The 19019-nt window shown below is 40.3% G+C and overlaps 1 protein-coding gene across 1 annotated transcript in view; it reads right to left on the bottom strand.

Moving 5' to 3' along the window:
* Positions 1-19019, bottom strand: part of Jam2 (junctional adhesion molecule 2) — a 66029-nt gene that overhangs the window by 9604 nt on the left and 37406 nt on the right. Inside the window, exons 2-7 of the mRNA XM_055615002.1 lie at positions 15987-16055; positions 10862-10969; positions 8434-8586; positions 4018-4217; positions 1533-1632; positions 426-533 (exon numbers count right to left, since the gene is read on the bottom strand). Coding sequence (XP_055470977.1) covers positions 426-533; positions 1533-1632; positions 4018-4217; positions 8434-8586; positions 10862-10969; positions 15987-16055 — 738 coding nt within the window. The remainder of the gene's footprint in view (positions 1-425; positions 534-1532; positions 1633-4017; positions 4218-8433; positions 8587-10861; positions 10970-15986; positions 16056-19019) is intronic.

Genomic DNA, 19019 nt, shown 5'->3' with positions numbered 1-19019 from the left:
AGTTAGACATTCAACATAGGTCTATACTGAAACGTTTCACTGGTGGTTTATTTGAAATTATTTGTAAAATTACAAATCAATATCCTGAAAAACATAATTTGTAGCATAAAAATCAGGATCTCCCACATATGTTAGTACACTATAAACATCTAACTACATTCAATGTCTTTGTGCTGTTATATTCTAGGATGATTTTTTTTTTACCCATTCTGTGGCGTTGCCCAGAATTTTGTAAAAAGGAAGCATTCTTTAGTTGGCAAGGTACATCACAACCCTTATGAATGTTATTTGGACCTTGTCTATAGCAGAGTAGCAGTAAAAATACTCTCCAGAGTTGGGAGAACTTCATAGGAGAAACTGTATACCTTTAAACACAATCTGTATTCACAAGAAACATGTATCCGAGACAGATGAGTTTAACTTACTTGAAAAGTAGCCTTTTCTCTGAGCATAGCATATACTAAGGCCACATACAGAAATCACGAAGGCCACAACTACTACAGCTGCTATGATGCCATTTATGTTGAGGACATCTGGAATGTAAAGTAAAGCATGTGTGAATTCATGTTAAATATATGGACAGATGCTGTCATTAGATCCAAGAGTCATAAAAACTCTCCTTGCTAGCTATGATGAGGTTAACTATGCTTTTGAAGCCTACTTAACTAAATTAATTTCAAGACATGGCTCAAAACTGATTGAAACTATTCACCAACCAAGCTTTGCCAAAATCTTAACTACTAGGACCTGCAAGATGTAACAGTGAGTAAAGGTACCTGCCATCTAACCTGAACGACTGAGTTCAAGCCCTGAAACCCTTTGACATCTACTCATGCCCTGGGTTTGATCCTACTGTTGGGCGTGGGAGATGGGGTGTGCTCTGAAACTCATATTTCCTAGGAAAGATTCTTAAACTGTCTTTCTCTTGGATTCTAAAAGTCATTTTGTGAAATATAGTATATTGTACCCACATTTTGAACAATCGAGGTCCATAACTATTCCATATGTCTTTTGGAAAACCTACTCTACAATTAGTATAAGTTGGTGTTTCAGGGTATTGATAGAACCGTCATCAATGACTTAGTGATAATCAGCCAGATGGCTAACATATAATCCTCACAGCATACAAGTGCTGCTGTGTTATTTTAGTGTACTCCCATGAAGAGAGTCTCTGCCACTGCAGACTACAGCATGTACCAAGTTGGTGGCAGCCATTTATGTGGGCCTGAACAATACATACTATAGCACACTTAGCCATTTGAAGGACAGATTTCTTTGAAAAGTATATTTTAAAACACTATTTGAAAATTAAAATCTTTGTTATGTGTAAGCTAAATTGTCTTGCCTTGATTAGAAGATAGACTGAAAACAGCACTGTTGTTTTTGTTTAATTTTAAGCTCATTTTAAACTGTTCTTCCCACTTGTCCTTCAATTTACTCAACCCCTCCAATCCCCTTGCTCCTTTAACCGTCTATCTTACTAACGATTCTATACTTTACTCACACACCAGTTCTCGGTATTCCACGCTTACCTACTTGCATTCGTTTCCCAGGACACCTGCGATATCCGACAGAATTGCGGGCTTCACAGTAATATTCTCCACTGTCCATCTTGGAAATCATGTTAAATTGCTATTTATACAAAGAAAAACAAATAGACCTTTTAGGCTGTAAACCTGATAGTAGACTCCTGAAATAACATACATTCTTTGAATTTTGTCATGAAGTGGGTCTGTTCTCTGTGACAGACTCAGAACTTTGTATTTTTCTTGTGACCTGAATTATCTACCAGAATCTTCCAGGACTTTTAAGAAGTAAACAGCCAGGCCTGTTTAATTTGACAGAAAAAAGACGGGTATATCTGAGGCAGTCTGTCTCCTTTTTTTTTTTTTTTTCCATTCCTCTTCTCCCCTTCTACAGTATGTCACTATATAGGCCAGGCTGGTCGCAAACCCTTGATCCTTCATCTTTAGTCTTTAAGAAGCATTACAGGTATGTGCCCCTCAGTAGCTCTAATGTCTGGGAAGTGTCTTCCATAGAGCAAGACTCCATAGTGAAAGTGCTAGTGTGCTTTCCTAGTCACAGTGAGTTCACTGAGGGACCAAATCATGAACACTTTCTTCAATGAGTCAGAGATAGGGCCAGGAAGTAGCACAGGCCCAGGAAACCTCAACTGATGTTCATAGGATTGTAAATTATAGCGATTCAAGAGTACTTGAAAATCCTGAAAAGAAAAGTTTAACCCCCTGGGCAGTGATGCTGCACACCTTTAATCCCAGCAGGGGCAGAGCCAGGTGGATCTGAATTCAGAACCAGCCTGGTCTACATAGTGAGTTCCAGAATAGCCAGGGCCATACAGAGAAACCCTATCTCAAGAAAAAACCAGCAACAAAAAGTTCAACCCTTACTACTTCTCCCTGCCATACAATGAGAGGTAAGAATTTTATTAAAAGACTTCATAATTTGTACTGGTAGTTTTATAGCCTTGGAGAGTTTCTGGAAGAAAAGAAAAAAGGGAGGGAGCCGGAGGTAAGGAAGAAGAGCCTGCTCCAGTTTAAGCTGCCCATGGGCATAAGGTGTCCTTACCACACAGCCCAAGGGCTGATTCCCTGAGGAGAGTGGATCCTAGCATTTCAGACTTGCCTTAGGGCTTTTATCACCCACTCAGGAAAAATAAACCCGAAAAGTAAATATAGCAGTGTGTGACGGCAGGATTTGTGCCTGTTTCACGGTGTCAGATCTCTCAGACCTGCTGACTGCTCCTGATGGCTGGAAATGCTGAAACATGGCCTTATTTGAGGGCAGCGACCTCCACTCTTTTTTTTTTTTTTTTTTTAACTACAGGGGCCTGTGTGCTTTCCTGGGCATCAGAAGGTCTGGTTTTTAAATGACACTGCACTAGTAGAAAGAATAGAAGGAAGCCATGGACCTCTGCTTCAAAATCCCTAAGACGGTTGTTAGTATTATCTTACCTATAAAGGTTTTGTTGTTTTGTTTCTGTTTCAAGACAGGGTTTCTCTCTGTAGCCTTGGCTGTCCTGAACTCACTCTGTAGACTAGGCTGGCCTTAAACTCACAGAGATCCACCTGCCTCTGCCTCCCTGAGTGCTGGGATTACAGGTGTGCACCACTGCGCCCTGCAGGGTGTTTTTCGTAATAGTTGTAGTGATTTTGCATGGCTGGATATAAAATATTTAAAACCCAATGTGATAATATCTTGATTGGAAACAAAAGGTTTCAAATTAAATGATCTGTTTTTTCTCTCCCATCTCTACTCTAAAAAACAAGTAAAAGTAAAAACAGTCATTAAGTTTCAACAGCTCATTTATGGAGCTTTATCAGTTATCTCTAGGTAAGAAGGAGACAATTGGAAATTCTGGACTAAGTTTATGGTAACATATATGTAAATCACAGAGACAGAAGGAGCTGGACCTGTGAGACAGTTAATGACTCATATATCCTAGCATGGTTTCCTAAGGTCACTGTTTCCATATGGTTAGCACTGGGGTCCAGGTATCCCCAACTGAGCTTTTTTTAAAAGTGGTTTAAATTGAGACTGAGATTAGTGATTTTTCTAGGCCAAAAAGGTAGCTATAGAGTACCAGCTGATCCATCATGACCAAGGTTTGGCCTTCCCTGAGTTACTGGACACACCTTGTTTTGCTTAGCTCCCTGGTTTTCTATACCATCTTCACACTCCCCACAGTAGTCTGTTCCATTATTCCTTAGTGCCTGTACCATCTGTTAAAGCTTGGTCTGGTGCTGTATATTTTGATGCCGATTACTGGTCCCCAAGATCTGGTTGCTGTCTAGATGAGAGCAAATTTTCACATTTGCCTTTCTCACATATGCTTGTCATTGTATACACCTTGCCTAAAAATTTACTCCTGTTTGACCAATACAAAACCGATACACCTGGGCAGGGCAAATGGAGTAGGCAGGGCTAAGGTTTGTGGGCTTGGAGGACAGCAGAGGATCATGGAAAGAAGACAGTAGTTTATACCTGAAATGAACTTACCAGAATTCCAGATTTTGTATTCATTGTATAGGAGCTATTGTTGTGTATGCCACGTTTTGAATTCTCTAGCAAACTTGTGCCATCTTTAAACCATATGTACTCAGGAGCTGGGTTTCCTTCTTTATCTTGACATCGTAGCTCTACAACACTTCCGCTCATCACAGAAGTGGGTACTTCACATGATGGAACTGCAGGAGCCACTGGACATGGAAGCCAAATAGCATAGATTATTTATTAGCTGAACATGACTTTTAATAGTTCTGTACTGAGTGGACACCTGAGATACAAATGGGACACTATTCACTGGACACATTTTGTTTATCCTCAAGCACACAATATACCATATTTTTCATCCCTCTTGCTGTCGGGTAGGTTACTTATGTAAGTTTGGCCAAAGAAATATCAGTAAAAGTGATAGAGCCATTTCTATGTCTGACCTATGAAAACTTCACATATGCTTCATTTGCTCATCTTCTACCAAACAGTTGTCAGTACACTTGAACTTAGAAAGCCATGTACTGAGAATGCTAGACCTATATTTTTCTGAGTCTCTTCATTTCATAAAATAGGAGGTTATGATGGTTCAAGTATGAGATATCCTCCATGGGTTGGTTCACGTGTTTCAGCACTTGGCCTATAGCTGCAGGTGGTGTTTGGGGAGGTTGTAGAACCACTTGTGAGGAAGTGTGTCACTGAAGATTAGCCTTGAGGTTTATAGCCTACTCCTGCTTCTGGCCTCTGTGCTTTCTGGTCTGCCAAGCTATGAGCAAGCAGCCTCATGCTCACTTCCACAGATGAGCTGGTCCTACCTTTTCGACTTCCCCACCATGCTGGACTTAATCTATTCAAGACAAAAACCTTCCTTAAGTTGCTCCTCGTTGTTTAGGTGGTCACAGAAATGAGAAAAGCAACTATTAGCAAAAAAGGACCCAATCCCTGACACTATTAATGACACTCTGCTATGCTTGCAGGCAGGAGCCTAGTATAACTGCCTTCTGAGAGGTTTCATCTAGCAGCTGATGGAAACAGATGACGAGACCCACAACCAAACAATAGGCCAACCTTGGGGTGTCTTATAGAAGAGTGGGAGGAAGAGTCAAGGGGACCGGAGAGGTCAAGAACACCAAAACTTCAAGAAGACCAACAGAGTAAACTAATCTGGGCCCATGGGGCCACAGATTGAACCCCCAACCAAAGAGCATACATGGGCTGGCCCTACACATGTATAGCAGATGTGTAGCTTGTTCTTCATGTGGGTCCCCTAACAAGGAACAGGGGCTGTCTGACTCTCGTTGCCTCCTTTGAATCTCTTTCCCCTAGCTGGGATGCCTTGTCTGTCCTCAGTGGGAGAGGATATACCTAGTCCTGCTGCCACTTGATGTGCCAGGGTGGGTTGGTACCCATGGGGGGGGGGCTCCCCTTCTCTTAGGAGAAATGGGGGAAGGGGTACGAGGGTGGAACGAGGAGGAGGGGAGGGAAGGGGGCTGTGATCAGGCTGTAAAGTGAATAAATAAATTAATGAATGAAAAAAAAAAACTGGCACCAAGAAATAGATGCATTTCCAGGACTCTGACCACATGGTTCATAAGCCTTAGGTAGGAACTGCTTTGCAGGACTGTAAAAGAGTTTGGAGCTGTAGACTAAAGAAGCGTGTAATGCTATAAACAGGTTAAAGTTTTATTTTTGTGGTCATGGTGCTTCTTCACAGCAATAACTCTAAACTAAGGACTGGGCTATTGCTATGATAGGCCTGACCAAACCTTTGTTTTGATGAATGTGGATTTGAGGACTTTGGATTAGGAAAGCAGTGGAATGCTTTAAGTGGGGCTTAATGGGCCATCCTAGTAGAAGCATAGAAAACAGTGGTGGTGAGGGTGATTTGAACTGTCTAGGCCTGACTCAAAGGTTTCAGAGGAGAAGAATTTTAGTATGTTGCCTAGAGATTGTCTTGTGTTATTTTGGTGGGAAATGTGGTGGAATTTTGCTTTTATCAAAAAAGTCTGCCTGAGGCTAAGGTGAAGAGATTTAGATTAATTGCATTGGCAAAGGAAATCTCAAGACAGCCTAGTACAGATTCTGTTCTGTGGTTTACTCTTACGAAGAGTGTTTTGATGAAACAGAGCAAGCTGAGCAAGGAAAAATTACATATGTATGGTTCAAGGATTAAAGGGGCATGAGGAAGTAGAATGGAGCTAAATTCTGTATTCAAGGAGATAAACAAATTAAAGATAGTAAATGGACTTGAGGAAGTGGTGGCCTCAGGCAAGATCCTACCTAGCTAAGTTTTCATCTTACGAAAAGGAACTAAAGAAAAAATTAGGTCCAAACATGGTGGCACACACCTTTAATCCCAGCACTCAAGAGACAGAGGTGTGCATATCTCTGAGTTCAATGACAGCTTTGAACTCTGCAGAGTTCTACAGAGTAAGTTCCAGAACAACCAAGATTAGGCAGTGAAGGAAATCACCAAAAACTAAAAGCTAATAAGTTGAAGGTGAACAAGGGAACCATGTTTCAGTCTCAGCAAGCATCAGAACTTGGTAGCTTCAATTATGTGGTTCTAGCTTTAGAGTCAAGTATACAAGAAATGGGTTATGGAATCTCCCTCCCCTGAGGCCATGGGTGTGGCAGTGATGTCTCTGTATGAAAGTCCAGAGAGTCCATTGTGTGAAGCTGTGAAGTTGAAGCCTGGATTGCCTTAGAAACCCCAAGATGTTAGAGATGCCAGAGCTATGAGATACCTCCCAAGGAAAGCTGCTAACAGGGAGTGGAACCAGTCCAAGAGAAAGAAGTGTGTTGCAGTCAACAAAGCTGAAAAAAGTTGAAGATCTGCAGAGCATTTTGACATTAGACATGGAGATGCAGAGTTTGGATTTGCCCAGCTATTTTCAGTTTTGCTTTGATCCAGTATTTTCTCATGGTGCTCTATTTCCTATGTTTTAGAATGGTTATGTATATCCTGTACTATTATATGTTAGAAGTATGTGATCTGTGTTTTTGATTTTGTTTTTATAGGGGATTACAGTGAAGACACTGCATGAATCTCAGAAAGAACTTTGGACTTTTAAACACTGTTGAGACTGAGAGGCTACGGGACTTTTGAAGTTGAAATAAATGCATTTTGCATTATGTTTTGGCCACAAGCCTTTGGAGGCCAGGGTTGTTTAAATAGGTATGCCTCCCCTCAGTAACTCATGTGTTTAAGTGCTTGGCCCATAGAGAGTGGCACTATTAGGAGGTGAGACCTTGTTGGTGTGACACACTTCTGTGTCAGTGTAGAGAGGGCCTTTGAGGTCATATATGCTCAGGCTATGCCTAGTATTGTACACAGTCTCCTGGATCAAGATGTAGAACTCTCAGCTCCTTCTCGAGCATCATGTCTGCCTGGATGCTGCCATGCTTCCTGCCATAACAATGGAATAAACTTCTGAAACTGTAAGCCAGCCCCAATTAAATGTTTTCTTTATAAGAGTTGCCATGGTCATGGTGTCTCTTCAGAGTGGTAAGACCCTAACTAAGACAGTAAATAACTATTAATAATCTCCTGGAAAACCCAGGACTGACAATGGTAGGCAAAATTTTGAGACTATCCAACAACATCCTCATCTTTAGTATGTTCATACATACATACAGTCTCAAATATAAAAGTACTATGGAAAAATATGGCAGCTGTCATTGAGATTCCAAATCCATCGTCTGTAATATAGATATAGAAAGGTGGACTTGGCCACACAACATGTACCTTATAATGATGTACTTATTTATATTTAATGTGTATGACTGTCTGCCTGTCTGTATGTATGCATGGGTACCAACTGCATGTAATGCCTATGGAATCCAGCAGAGGGGAGCAGATCTTCAGGACCTGGAGTGACAGAGGTTTTTCTTGTGAAAATCATATAGATGCTGGGAAATAAATGTGGGCCGAACTCCGTTATCTGTAAGAGCAGCCAGTGCTCTTAATCACTGCTGGCCCATTTTGCCAGTTCTCAGAGTGGGCCTTTTAAATGGAGGGTTTATTCTGGCTAATTACTGAAGGAAATGCCTAGCAATTCTAAGTGCAACAGAGATCTAGCCTGCCTCTGTTGTACTGAAGATGAAAGGGTGAGGTGAGAGGGAACTTATGTGATACCACCTAGGCTACTGGAAAACAAACTAACAAAAAGCAAAATCTTGGGCAAAATGTTCAGTCTTAAACTAATATGTGGAAATGAAAATTAGTGATTTCAACACCTATTGAGATGATGGGAATGACCTGGCTGTTGCTGAGAAGGTGCTTTTAGATTTTATGGCAGTATTGGTTGGGGCTCTGAGTCAGTCTCCTACTCCCCGGGCTGGGGGATGAGGATGGGACAGCTAACAGCAGTTACACTTCTGCATGCACAGTACCCAGTTACACATTCGTGTACGCATTACCCAGTACTTGTAGAGTAACTGTATCTTCCTGCAGGTTCTGCCCTTGCTCAGATGGAGCACTGACTTCACAGCGATACTTTCCAGCATCACTTCTTGTAACATTTTTGATCCGTATGTTGAAATCTATCATCTCAGCACGATCCTTAAAGTCACCTTTTATGGGGGAAAAGATAGTAACATTAGAAATAATGCAAACAGCTTTGTATGTAGCATCTTTCTCAAGTCACTTCACTCAAAATTAAAGCATTTGTTTTCCTGGTAAAAACCTAATTTCAAACTTTTACCTTACATATGCATATTATGTATTTTGGAGGACAGTTTTAGACTATTAAAAAAGGACTGTTTAGAGCCAGGCATGGTAGCACACACCTTTAATCCCAGCACTTGTGAGACAAAGGTTGGCTGATCTCTGTGAGTTTGAGGCCAGCCTGGTCTACAGAGTTTCAGGACAGCCAGGGCTACACACAGAGAAACCTGTCCCCCAAAATAACAACAAAAGACTATTTAGCTTAACACCTCTCCCCCGCCCCTCTTTCTTTCTGAGACATGGTCTCACTATATAGCCTTTGATGGATTAAGGCTCTCTAAGTAGACAAGTCTTCTGATATTTTGGTCTTGAACTCACAGAGTTCACCTACTTCTGCCTCCTGAATTCTAGGATTATAGGTGTGCTGGTACCACCATACCTGGCACCATGATTGGTTTTAAAGAACTCAACCAAATGACTGCCTTGCCACCTTTCTAGTATCTATTTCTGCTTAAAAAGTGAAGAGCTTGATTTAACTGGTCAAAACAGTAACTTTATATATAGTTATTCAAATGATACCAGAGAAGAAAAGGTAGGTGGAAAAGATCTTAAATACATTATCTTGATTGGGTTTTTATAACAACAAACACTGAGTTAAAGTGGGCTTTTGTGGGCTTGTGAGATGGCTTAGTGGGAAAAGATGCTTGCTGCCAAGTCCAAAAATCTGAGTTTCATCCCAGATTTCCACATGGTGGAATGAGAACCAACTGCTGCTGGTTGTCCACATGGCATGTATTCCCCAACCCCCCAAAATAAATACATGTAATAAAAATAAAATAAAATGGGGTTTTGTGTAATATACAGGTGCTCGAATTGACAACTGTAGAAAATTATAGAGAAAATACCTGTTCTCTTAGCCATTTGAAACTTACAGTTTTATCTTAATGGGGCAGAATCAGATGACATATTTTATTTATTTTTGATATAGGGTTTCACCACATTCCTTTGAGTGTTTTAGGATTCACTGTGTAGACCAAACCAGGCTTGCATTCCCAGAGCTCTGTCTTCCTCTACCTCCTGAGTGACTGGGATTAAAGAAAGACATGTGTCCTTAAGTGGCTATTGTGGTTTGAATAAGAAATGTCTCTCATGGGCTTATGACTTTGAAACCTTGGCCCTTTGTCTTAGAGGTAATTGGGCATTTAGGAGGTGGAGCCTTGCTGGAGGAAATACATCACTGGACATGGGCCTTGAGGGAGTATGGCTTCACCACACTTCCTTTTGTACATCTCCACTTCCTGTGTATGGATAGAAATGAGATCAGTAAGCTTCCTGATCCGGCTGCCTTCCCCACTATGACGGGACTCCATCCTCTGAGTGCCGCAATAAACTCTCTCTTCCTTAAGTTGCTTGTGTCATAGTAGTTTATCACAGCAACAGCAAAGTTCCCTACAAACTAACAATGTAGTCCATCCATTATCACATTTTAATTAATAATAAATTATACAATCAGTGGGGAGACGAGAGAGTTAAAGACATGGACAACAAATGCAAAGTACTTGCTAACAGTTATTGTAACTAACAGTCTAACTCTGCAGGCTCCTTTGCAATGAACAGTCCACAGTGCCTAACACTCCAGGCTTCAGGCTTGCTTTCTAGAGAGAAATGGGAAAGTAGAGTGAGGCTATTATTACTGAGCAGGATCCCTCTATCCCAATCTCATATCTTTTTGTTTTGTTTTGCTTGAGATAGGGTCTCTCTTTGTAATCCTGACTGTCCTGCTATGTAGACTATGCTGGCCTTACACTCACAGAGATCATCTTCCTGCCTCTGTTGCTGGAGTGCTGAGATGAACGGTGCATACCATCATGTGTCCAGCCCAATTTTAGATCAGTCTTTTTCCCTTCTCTCAACAGTTTAATTTACTAGGCCAGCAAAAATAATCGTGCCTTGTGTTAAGCAATCAAGGGTCCCAGGACTCAGTGGAATCTGCCCACTTTTGCTCTGTTTCGTTTTTGTAGCTGTTGTAATTTAGTCTCAAGACACTATTCATTTCATCTCACACTTACAGAAACACATTTTCAGTAATCAGTCATGTCCTGTTCCCATTTGTAAGTTAAAGGAGATGGGCTGTACTTGGTGTCTGCTCGCTGTGGCCTCTTTGCACCTATAGTTTCTTACCTTGGAGAGCCTGTTGATAGTAGACTAAGGAGACACCCTGTCCCAGTTTCTTCCACTCTAATCTGGAAGAAGTGGTCTTCTTTGGAGTTTTACAAGCTAAAATAGCCTCTAGGAACAATAGGAAAAATATGGTTTTTAATTATTCCTATGAGTTTACATTTTATTTAAATTTAAAAAAAACCTTAAAGCATCTTTAAATTACATTTTTTGCATTTGCATCTACCCATTTATCTCCACTGAGCCATCCACACATGTTACAGAAGTGCATCACATCAAGAAGTGCCATGTTGGCTTAACCAAGAGGTGAAGTGGGAGCATGACATCTCTTCTCTGTAATAGTTATGTGGCACAATCCTGCTTTCTGTATTGTGGAATCTGAGTTTCCATCACTAGAAATGGGATAGTAGCTCACAGAGTTGTAAGTCTTTAAAAGCAGCAATATATGCAAAACATACAGACCTAAACAAGATTGGTACTTAACAAATAGCAGCAGTAATTAATTATTTACTTGTTAATTTAAATCTTGGCATCCAAAGAGTCTACAGTTTGCTGGAAGATGCAGGTAAGATAATGCCGTTTAAGACAACGATGGAAAAAAAAAAGTAAAAAAAAAAAAAAAGACAACAATGGATGAGCATCAAGGGGATGGTCTAAGCTTGGCAGTGGTGGCACACACCTTTAATCATAGCACACTGGGCAGAGGCAGGCAGGCAGATCTCTGCGAGCTTGAGGCCAGCCTGGTCTGGAGGTCTAGGGGATTACTGTAGATTTGTAGCTAAGAAAGTCCATTCAAGGCTGGGAAAATGCACAGACTAAATTCCTCACAGGCTAAATTCCCACTCAGCTCCCTTGTGACTCACTCTATGAATATATTGATAATATAGCTAATTTAGTCCTGTAATAAATTGTAGGACTGAAAAATGACTGCCTATAACTTACCTCAATCTGGATAAACTGTCAAAAGATTAATCTTCTCATTAATTTTACTTCAGTGTAGCGAAGATCACTTTTATTACAGTAAATTTCCCACAGTTCCATCATTAAGGAATTTCTGGAACCACTGAGGGAGTCACCTCTTTTGACTATCTAAATGAGACAACTAGGGGACACTAGGACAACACACTGGTCTCAGTGCTACTTCAAGCTGCCAAGCAGAAGCTCCAGCTATGAATAGTTTAAAAGTATGCTTCAAGCAGGAACTTTGGAGTGCCAATTCCATATTTCTGAATATTTTTAACCAAAAAGCATGGGGTTTGACCTAAAAATGAAAAGCACAGGATTTTTCACTGAAAGAAAAATTAAGTGAAGATTGTTTCCATGTGGACGGTGTTGGTGTTTAAGAACATTTAATGCCATTTTTAAAAAGATCCAATTTCATATACTCCATCATAGACAAAATATCTATAATAAGGCATATGTTTGAAATTTGTAACCCAGCGGTGATTGCTATGTGATAGATAAGTGTTCACTGTTGTTGTTGTTGTGTGCAGCCTGTGCTGTGTTTCTAAAATTTCAGTTGTACTTCTACTGACAGAAATCAAATGAAAGGTAGTAGAAAACTGACTAGGGAAAAGAAAGGCAAGGAAAAATGGAACCTGAAGCTGTTTTAAGGATGCTTAAAGCTTTAAGCTTTCACACCCCACAGAGCAATCATTCAGAGGAGTTTAAACTATGCTACAAAGACAAATGTGTGCTAAGGGACCTGTCTGAGCAAACAGTTCCGTTCTGTTGATTAAGGAGAAAGGGTGGTAACTTCCGGAGTCTTGAGTTTTAGATAGGTTTCCTTCCCGTTGAGTTTTCCACACACACCCACACACCCACACTCATTTTCACCATTTCTCTGTGGCTTACCCCTGCATCTTAAGAGATAATTTTATACTGCACCACATTATTTCACATAATTAACTAAACATGCACACAAATGCATCCTGTTTGGTGAGTTCTCCTGATTTCTCCCTTACTGCTCTGTTGAAAGACCTGAGGAAATTCTATTAGAAAAATGTAATCAAAGACTTTCCCCACCCTAGGGGTTTGACTTTATTCTCCTTTTCACCGAACACGTATAATGAAAAGAAGGGATCTAGCCAGCTGTCCAAAATATGTTCAGTAATGCCACGCGGCCAGTGTTGTTCTTGAGCTTCAATCGGAATAAGGATCCTTTGCCCTTTGGGATCTGACAGTTTAGCAGGGAAAGTCAGGCCAACAAACAGCAAGAACCTCAGGAGACTGAGGGAGACTAAAGCCGCAAGGAAGATGTAGGAACAAAGACCCAATGTACAAAACAAAGCTGACCTCTTCCAGAAGGTAACATCTGATCACAGATTTAGAAAACAGGGAACTTATTTCTAAGATTCTTTGAGAAATTGTGTCCGGCACAAGGGAGGAGTCAAGACCCAGAACTAAGTTATCAACACTTTGATCAACACTTTGAGCTATTACTCTCTAAAATTGTTAGAGAACAAGGCTATTGTTTTAGAGTCTGTAGTATGTTGGAATGACAGACCTGGGATTTTCACATAGAAAGTGAAAGTACTAGAATTATGGAGCTAACATCTCAGGATAAAGAACCTAGATGCTATTTCTACCTTTTCTCCTTCAGCCAAAATTCAAACCTCACAGCTGGCAAAATTTCTGTATCTGGCTTCTGTATCAGGTTTGTGGTGACATGGTAGTTCACCATATAAGCTATCAATTTAGACCTTTGTCACGTAGTAGGCCTTAGACAATGGGAACATCATACTGGTATTAGTGAAATGCTAAAATAATAATTCTTGTCACATTATATCTTGCATACAACATATGCTCCATAAATATCTTTCTTATTTTCATCCATAAGGAAATTATCTTTAGTTTTAAATATAAGCTTGCCTCCACATGATAGAAATCTACACAATATCATCGTATGTCTACATTTACACTCCCCAAATCTGAACTAAAATGTAACCTCTTCTTTGGATAGTAAAACAAACAGTATTGATATAAATCATATTTTTTCACCCAAGACACATTAATATACAAAAAGGCATGCCAACCTTTTCTATTAAGGTGGATTATGTTGTCAGTTTTGTTTGTTTAATTTTGATGGAAAGAAAAAGAACATTGCTAAGAAAATGGTTGCTATTAAATTGAAAACTGATTAAAAAGGTTCAGTTTTAGACAGAGAGCTGCTCATGTGATGTACAAGCCTGGCAGAGCTGCCCTGATTTCCAGCTTAATCTGCTTTCACAGCACCATGGGAAGGGAGACATACCAGCAAGTCTGAGAAGCAGGGATTAATTCACAACTTCTTGACATCAGAGAAATATGAGAAAAAAAAACTGAATGACATGTATTCCACGTATATAAATCACAAAATGTTACAAACTTCAAGTTACTGAAAAAATATATATGTCCCCAAACTAAATGTAGAAGAAAATAGAAACTGATTTTTGCTTAATGGAGAGCCAAACTGGAATAAGCAGGGCAGAGAGAAAATAGAAATGAAGGGCACTCTAATTAAAAGAACAGAAGTGACAGAAAAAAAAAAAAAACAGTAAACATTTGTTCTGGAGTCAGACTGTGTGTGTGTGTGTGTGTGTGTGTGTGTGTGTGTGTGTGTGTGTGTATGTGTGTGCACAGGTACCCATGCATTTAACCCAGTCCTTGAACATGGGAAGCTGGCTTTGCCATTAAGTAATTTCTCATTGAGCACAGTAGCTTCATCCCTGGGATAAACATTTGATTGCAATAAATTATGGAAGAATTTTCTATATTAAAAATAAAGCCAGTCCTGAAGATACCTGATAAAACAGGATCAGATGAATGGGGAGGAGGTCCCCCCTCAGCAGTGGACTTGGAAAGGGGCACGGTGGAGATGAGGGAGGGAGGGTGGGACTGGGAGGGAATGAGGGAGCGGGACACGGCTGGGATACAGAGTTAATAAAATGTAACTGATAAGAAAAAAATAAAATTAAAAAAATTAGAAAATGTAATTAAAATAACTGTTTTAACTGTGGTATTTTATTAGACTAATTGGCATTTATTTTAATTGCACATTCAAAGTTGTGAAATTTAAGTTCAATTGGAAAGAGAATAAACTCACTCAGATGCTGAAAAAAAATAAAGCGTGTCTTTAAAAAAGTAATGGCAAGTATGCATAGAACTTCACTTTGGAGTGGAGAAAGCATTCTGTGTCTAGAGAGGGGTTGTGGTTTTAGAACACGTTGGATACACTGAGTACCACTGAAGTGCTTACACTTTAAGATGTCAGGTGTTAAAGTTACATTAGTTTTGCCTCAGTGTTTTAAAAGTTGTGTACGAATAAAGTGTGCAATCATGACATTTTAATTGAGACATTCAAACCCAGGCACGTACACCCGGGGTCTGGCTGGACGAGGAAGTGCCTGTGGGAAAGTGAGTAGAAGACTGAACTTCACTTTCTTAGACTCTGGAGGTCATGCTCTCCTGTGTGTGCACTCTTTGCCTTTCCAGCCTCCCTTCTTGGCATGTTGCCCAGCTCGTCCTGTAAGTGCGCCAGAGTCCAAATCACTCTTGGGCATTTAGTTCCTCTTAGCCACCTTCCCTCATTTGAAACTGACCCACAATAAAGTATGTTGTTTTAGCTTAACTAAGTAGTATATCACAACATAAAGGCCTTAACTGAAATATCCCACTGCTTTTTGTTTTACCACCCTAATCCTGTACTGCCTAGGTAACCTAATGGAACTTCTGCCCCACCCTCATCTTGCTAATCTTTGAAGACAGGGTGCCTAAAGTCCAAAAGTTCCTCTTTAGGCGGCTGAAGAGACCAAAACCTGACTGGCTATAAGAGGCAGTGAGATGGCTCAGCTGTTGATGACTGGCCACAAAAGCCTGGCGAACTGAGTTTGATCTCTGGAATTCACATAAGGTGGAAGGAGAAAACTGACTCCACAAAGTTGTCCTCCCACAATGGATACCCTCCCTCAACACAAACATTCACACACACACACACACACACACACACACACACACACACACACACACGGGAGTGGGGAAGAGAAAAGGAAGAGGGGGGGAGAGAGAAACAGCACACAAACCTTAACAAACAGAAGGCATCACATAACATCCTCACAAGGTATGTAAACAGATCAATAAGATGCTATACCTTGGTATTCGATTACTGTAACTTCTTGATGGTGGTCTTTTGATGCTGAAAATCCATTTGCCTTATGATCTGAAAGAATAAAATCAATGGATAATCATGATGGGAGTCTGTTTTCAAATGTTTGCATTCAACAAAGCCAGCCTAAACTGAGTAACAATTATTTCATAATTCATATCACATAAAACATAAAATACCAAAACAGGGAAATCATACCACACATGTCACTTTCATTTTTTTATGGTGATTTGGGATTTTAGGTATTTCTCTAGCAGAATAGACTGCAGAAAGCACGTACTCCTCAGTACCTCTGAAAACAAGCTGCTTTTAATTTATTATGTAATATAGTGTCCATCTATCCACGGACCATCTATCCACCTGCCCACATATCTCTTCAGCCAACTATCCTTCCATCCATCTATCTTCCTCCACACACACCCATCTATCTATCCACCCACTCATCCACATATCCATCTACCCACCCATCCAGCCAGTAACCCATTCATCTACCCATTCATCTATCCGCTCACTCACCCAAAATTCATCAACCCACCCACTCACCCTTTCACCCAAATATCCATCCACCCACCCACCAACCCACACCCATCCATCCATCCATCCATCCATCCATCCATCCAGAAATAGCTTCTTAAAAAGACTATATCTCCTCTTTATATAGTCTTTTATCCTCTCATTGACTCAATTACCTTTAAAAAAAATGAAAAACAACCAACCAACCAACGAAACAAACAAAATCTCCATAATCCTTATCTTGGTTCTGATATCTCTTTGGGGATGAAACCCGCAAGCCTCTCTAGACACTTATATCTCCTTTTTCTACTTCCACCACAGATTCATGGGCAAAATAACACACCCGCTTAGATGCAAACTTTCTCTTGTTTCTACAATTTTTATTACAGTGAAAGGCACACAATGTACAGGGTCACTCATGCCAGAATCCTATACTTTTTCCAGGATACACCTATTTTTGCATCCATACAGGCTGAGAATTCTGCCACCCACCACAATGCTTTGGATTATTTTTCCTTTTTCCTCTTTGTCCTTTACTATTCATCAATGTTCCTTGTCCCAAGAGAGAACATAAATACCCAAAATCAAGAAAGAAAAAAATAGGACACTTCTTGCCCCATTGCTTTAAAAAACAAAAACAAAACCAAAATAAAAATAAAAAACACTGGTCAGTACAGTCTTGGAACAGTTTGATAGCTTAGGTAAGCATTTGAGAGAAACCACTATTACTAAAATACACCTTCTTCCCAGACTTGTGGTAGAAAGAGGAAATGAGTTGGCCAGCACAGGACTTGGTATTCCTGAGAGTAAAATAATAATGGTCAACATGTAGTAAGTGCTTGGGTGTAAGGCAACATCCCCAGTGTTTTCCAAGTATGTACTCATTAAACCAGTATGTGCTGGTTTAAATATGGAATGCTCCCCCAGGAAGGGTGATGGTTGTATTTTGGAAGGTTTTGGAAACTTTATAAGGTGTGGTCTAGCTGCAGAAAATAAGTCATTGGGGTGAGGTACTGAAGCTAACTTGACCTTGGCCACCACTATCTACTTCCTGTCCACCATGGAGTGGAAGAAGGTCATTCACCTCACAATTGTGCTGCCATAATGTTCTTCCCAAGCTCCTCAGGCCAACTGACCATGAAATCATGAGCCAAAATAAAATGTTCCCGCCTTAAGGCTTTTCTCAAGTATCTTGGTTACAGCTATGCAAACATAACTAATGCAGTACCCAAACCTCACATGGTTATTTATACTGTACTATATGAGTCTATTCTATATTGTACTGTACTCTATTATACTAGGCACCATGCACCATTTTCCTCAAGCTGAACAAGGACTGCCAATTAATACAGATGTCTTGTAGAAAGGTCCTTTGTTCTACTGAAGGCAGGATAAGGAAGAAGAGAAGTCAGTATTAATGAAGGCAAAGGCCTGGCTCTGAGTACAACATGAAGGAAAAAGTGAAGAGACCATGCCCAATGATAAAGATCACCATGAAAATCTCAGATGATTCTTGACCAGGGTTTCTCAATACTGTTGTTATGACTTTTGGGGTCGGATAGTTTCTTTTAGAAGACTGTCCTATACACTCTTGAGCAATTACACCATCTCTGGCTTCTACCCACTAGATGCAGGTAGCACCCTGCCCATGTCTTGACATTAAAACTGAAGAGATGAACAGACAAATGTGTATTGGAAGTGTGGTGTGGAAGTCACCCCTGGCTGAAAAGTCTTTCTCCAGTCAGGCTAGCTTAAGGACCATGTACACAGGTAAGCCAACAGAGAATTGTGGGCTCAATGCCTTTAACGTTCTTATGAAATTGAAATTTTATAATGATGGAAGATAATTTATTTCTGGGAAGGGAAACATTTTCATATGAGATGAGATCTTCTCTTTTGCTTATTTATCTGATGGTTCTTCTCACTCCTAAGGAATACAACCATTAAGAAGAAATTTTTATTTCCCCTGTTTTTTCTCTTTGAGGCATGGCAGCAAGTCTCATTGTAAAGTAAAACTTCCTAATGTCTGCAAGACTTAAGTGTCTAGTTCCTTTATTTGGGTTTTGATTCTAAGTTGTAACTGTCTCCACCATGGAAGCTGGTAAGCTTCATGTGGCTGAAGAATGCAGACTTCCTTAGATCCTGTTACTGATGATCACAAATGCAAATCAGTGTGGATGACAGCAGGTTGTGGGGCTCAGTGATAGAGGGGAGTCAGAGATGCCAAAGAGTCACTTTAAACAGCCTTTTTGGCTCCTATATTTCAAAAGCTGTGAAAAAGGTCCAGGGAATCTCTTCAAGTTTGCTTTCTGCTTTTCCCATGGACTTCCTTCACATACAAGCTGTTTTTCTTTCCTCCCGAATTCCTCTGAAGCCCCTCACCTCTCCCTTTCCAAGAGCTGCTCTTTCCACCATTTTCTCTCCTTCCCTGGTTTTATTCTCTAGAGTTCAAAGACAGAGCCTGGATCTTCAGAAAGCAGAAGATGGATCAAGACTACAGCTAAA

This window comes from Psammomys obesus, unplaced genomic scaffold, assembly GCF_907164565.1.
Source record: "Psammomys obesus unplaced genomic scaffold, mPsaObe1.curated_primary_1811, whole genome shotgun sequence".
NCBI lineage: Eukaryota > Metazoa > Chordata > Mammalia > Rodentia > Muridae > Psammomys > Psammomys obesus.
The sequence above is the reverse complement of the archived record's forward strand: the minus strand, read 5'-3'. Positions and strand labels throughout refer to the sequence as shown.